The 3,793-nt window shown below is 36.9% G+C and overlaps 1 protein-coding gene across 1 annotated transcript; it reads right to left on the bottom strand.

The window, feature by feature from the left end:
* Positions 1-2,491: 2,491 nt before the first annotated feature.
* On the bottom strand, positions 2,492-3,409 carry LOC306639147 (olfactory receptor 9G19-like; the record flags this gene model as incomplete). Its single annotated transcript, XM_079102560.1, has 1 exon — positions 2,492-3,409. The coding sequence occupies one exon, from the start codon at positions 3,407-3,409 to the stop codon at positions 2,492-2,494; it is 918 nt and encodes a 305-aa protein (XP_078958686.1).
* Between the last annotated feature and the right edge of the window lie 384 nt (positions 3,410-3,793).

Here is a 3,793-nt window from a genome sequence, read left to right as displayed (position 1 = left end):
AGAATATTTTTAAAGGAACAAACAAAGAGGAGGGAAAAAATCCTATCCTTTTCACTCACATAATGGGAAAATCTCTGGACTCATATACACCAAAAGGTCTTCTCAGTTTCCAGGTGTTTCTGGGTCTGCTGGACCACAAGGCAGAGTTGGAGTTGCAGCTCCTAATTCACCTCTACATACACAGATATCCCATAGTATGTTTCTCTAAAGAACCCAGACAAATACTACCATTTTTATTCTCATTATTTAATATAACATTTAAGTCTCTGAGGTTTTTTTTTTTTCATGCATAGAGGAGGTTTCCAGTAAACATTTGTATATTTTTAAATCTTTAATTTCATTACACATAGTATACATGCATCAAATTACCATGATGTACATCAAAAGTTGTGTAAGTATGTGTAATAAAAATTAAAAATATATTAAAAACTAGAAAGTTTAGTTCATTAAAACTCATGTCTAAAAGATACATCTTGGAAATCATGTGTATATTAATAATTAAACTTTATCTGTGAATTGAATAAATAAATGTTTATACTGTGGGCTGGAGATGTAGCTCAGTGGTGGAGCTCAGCCCTTTTGTTTGCAAGGTTCCATCCCAGCAACACACACACACACACACACACACACACACACACACACACACACAATGATTTTAGTGCAATTTCAAATTAATGTGGATAATTCAAAGACAAAAATTGTGGATGAAGCAATTCACTACAGAGTGTGGGAGAACTTACTGCTAAGTACACACTTAATCAAACCTAAAGCATCTTTTAAAACATGAATGCCCCATGTATAACTACATTTTTATCATTATTTGTTTTTATATTTTCCTAGGATCATTATTAGTCGTACATTATCTGCTTTTTCTAGGATTTGGAGGTATTTATCCATGACTCTAGAGTCAAGATAACTCTTTCATATAAAAAATAAATAGAAAAAGCACTTAGCTTTGTCAAGGTTACAGTAATTGTGTATATACTGGTTCTTATTTGGTGAAGGAACTTCATTGTTTCTCCAAAAAGAATAGAATAGAGGCGCGGAGAGTGGTTAGAACCATCTCTTAGGCTAAGCATCACTTTTTAGGACACTGGGAAGTCTTGACAAAACAGTTGTCACATGGACTATAATTTTAGTAGCCACTGTTTCCTTCCGGAATGATTTATTTTACCATATTCACACATCTGACATAAAATAACTGATATTTTGCTACAGAAGTCAGTCAATTGGGCCTGTTAATATTCCTTAAGATAAATGTAAGTTACAGAAATTATATTATCCTTAATTGGAAAGAAAAAATACCTTTAGAAAACCAGAGACTGAGCAGGCATAGCTTTCCAAACAAAGCATCCTGGGATTGTACTGTTGGGCCCCGTTTCTAATGGTTACTGTAAATTACAGCAGCATCGATAGTCTCTCTAGGTCTCACATTCCATCTGAACACAGATGACCAGCATTGTAGATCAGTCCATTTGCTGTGTGTGGAGCTTCTGTGTTTTCCAGGTCTATTTGACTAATGCTTAGCTCCTTAAAATTTCTCTTTTTATTTAAGCCAATAATATGATATATTTGTATTTTAAAAATAAAACTTACATTCATATGCACATACTATGAAAATTTACTCAAAATTAATCCACCTTTATCATGTTTACCCTTTTATTTGATCATTAACTGCATTCTTCCTGTAAAATTTTCTCCAATGAATACTGGGTGCTCAAGACTATTACTCCTCAAGTCATTTTACTTCATTGTAGTCATTTCTTATTATAATAATTGTTTTGATGATTAGATTGTCAATAGTTAGATGCAAAAGTCTTTATACATTTATCCATAGATAATAAAGTGGGGAGGAGAGAGTCCTGTAGTGGGTCTCAGAAATCATCTATGGAACCTTTTCCTTAAAGAAAGAACTTATGTAAGATACATGTAGATGAGAATGATTACACTTGCTAGGAATAATGTTCACTAAACTATTGATTTGGGACCTCTGGATTTTTGTACTGAAGTTTCTCATGAAAAAAAGTACATCTACAAATGTTTAAAATAGTCTGTTAAAGGAAAGAACAGTGGCAAATGTCATCTACTTGCTATGAATACATAAATAATTCAATATTTGTGTTCCTATTTGTGTGAAATAATTATATAGCTCATACTCTGTAAGCATCTAACAAACACACTTCTGCTGGGACGAGTAGGGTCTCTGCCGCATCATGGAGTAAGAAGATAGCATTGTTTTTGGCTTAAGATCGTTGTTTTTGAAATAGAGTAACATGAAATTCAATCCAAATATGTACATTGTTTTCAATTTTATCTTCTGTATTACTGTAAATTTATTATCTTAGATTCTTCACCTACCATATACCAAGGGTAGAAATCCCATACTTTGCATTGTATTATATCACAGGGGAGCACAAGGGCAGCTCTGCTTGATAGACAAATGACCATATCAACAAATGAATCTGCTCCCTCCTCAGAAGGACAGTCGTGATCATTTGAAGAGTTTGTTCAGAGCCTCTTTCACATCCTTATTCCTCAGGCTGTAGATCAAGGGGTTCAACATGGGGAACACCACAGTGTAAAAGGTAGAGACGATTTTGTCCGTGTCCAAAGAGTAGCTAGTTTGGGGGCGAGAGTAGATGTAGAGGATGGAGCCATAGTACAAGGTGACAGAGACCAGGTGGGAAGAGCAGGTGGAGAAGGCCTTGAGGCGGCCCTGGGTGGAGCGGATCCTCAGGATGGTGGCGATAATGAAGAGGTAGGAGGCCAGGATGAGGGCAATGGGGGTGATGACATTGGAGCTCAGGAGAAAGTACATCAGAGCCTGGTAGCCCTCTGTCCTGCCACAGGCCAGCTTCACCAGGGGAAGCAAGTCACAGAAAAAGTCATCAATGACATTGTCTTTGCAGAAATCAAAGGAGAAAGTTTTCTTGGTGAGGACAGCAGAGTTATTAAAGCCACCGAGATATGAGGCTGCTGCTAAAAATGCACATAGTTTTATGGACATGGCCTGAGAATAAAGCAGTGGTTTTGAGATGGCCACATAGCGGTCATAAGCCATGGCAGCCAGCAGGTAACACTCAGTATAGTCCAGCCCAGCAGAAAAGAAGAACTGAGCCAGGCAGCCAGCAAAGGAGATGCTTTTATCATCGGAGATGCAGATTGCTAGGATCTTTGGAATGTAGACACAGGACAACCAGAGATCCAGAAAGGACAGATTTCCAATGAAAAAATACATGGGTGTGTGGAGCCTGGCGTCATTACAGATCAGCACCATGAGGGTGGTGTTTCCTGCCACAGTCAAAACGTACATGATGAGGAAGGCCACAAAGAGGACCAGCTGCATCACGGGGTCTGTTGTGAAGCCCAGCAGGATGAACTCGGTCACTGTGTGATTTCCCCTCGGCATGACGTAGAATATTTCACTTCAGAAGAGTGAAAAAGAGAGTTTAACTTGAAGCATTTTGATGAAAAAAAAAAAGAAAGAAAAACAATATGCTAAACGAGTATTTATATTTCTGATAATTTTAGTCTAGAAGGCAATAATCTATGTGATCCTTTAGAACATTTTCATTTTATAGCTAAACAAAAATTTCAGTGACTATACTAACTGTTTGTACTATATCCTTCCACTTGGACCCAGGAAAATGCTTAGTTCATATTCACTTCTTAATATTGGTGTTAATAAGTGTGAATTTTCATAAATTGTCCTATTTCTTAGTAAAATCTAAGATCATTCCACTTTGACTGTAGCTATTCTTCATCCATGAGAGATGCAGTGACCTCACATGGC

The sequence above is a fragment of the Sciurus vulgaris genome (genome assembly GCF_902686455.1).
Source record: "Sciurus vulgaris genome assembly, chromosome: 11".
Lineage (NCBI taxonomy): Eukaryota > Metazoa > Chordata > Mammalia > Rodentia > Sciuridae > Sciurus > Sciurus vulgaris.
The sequence above is the reverse complement of the archived record's forward strand: the minus strand, read 5'-3'. Positions and strand labels throughout refer to the sequence as shown.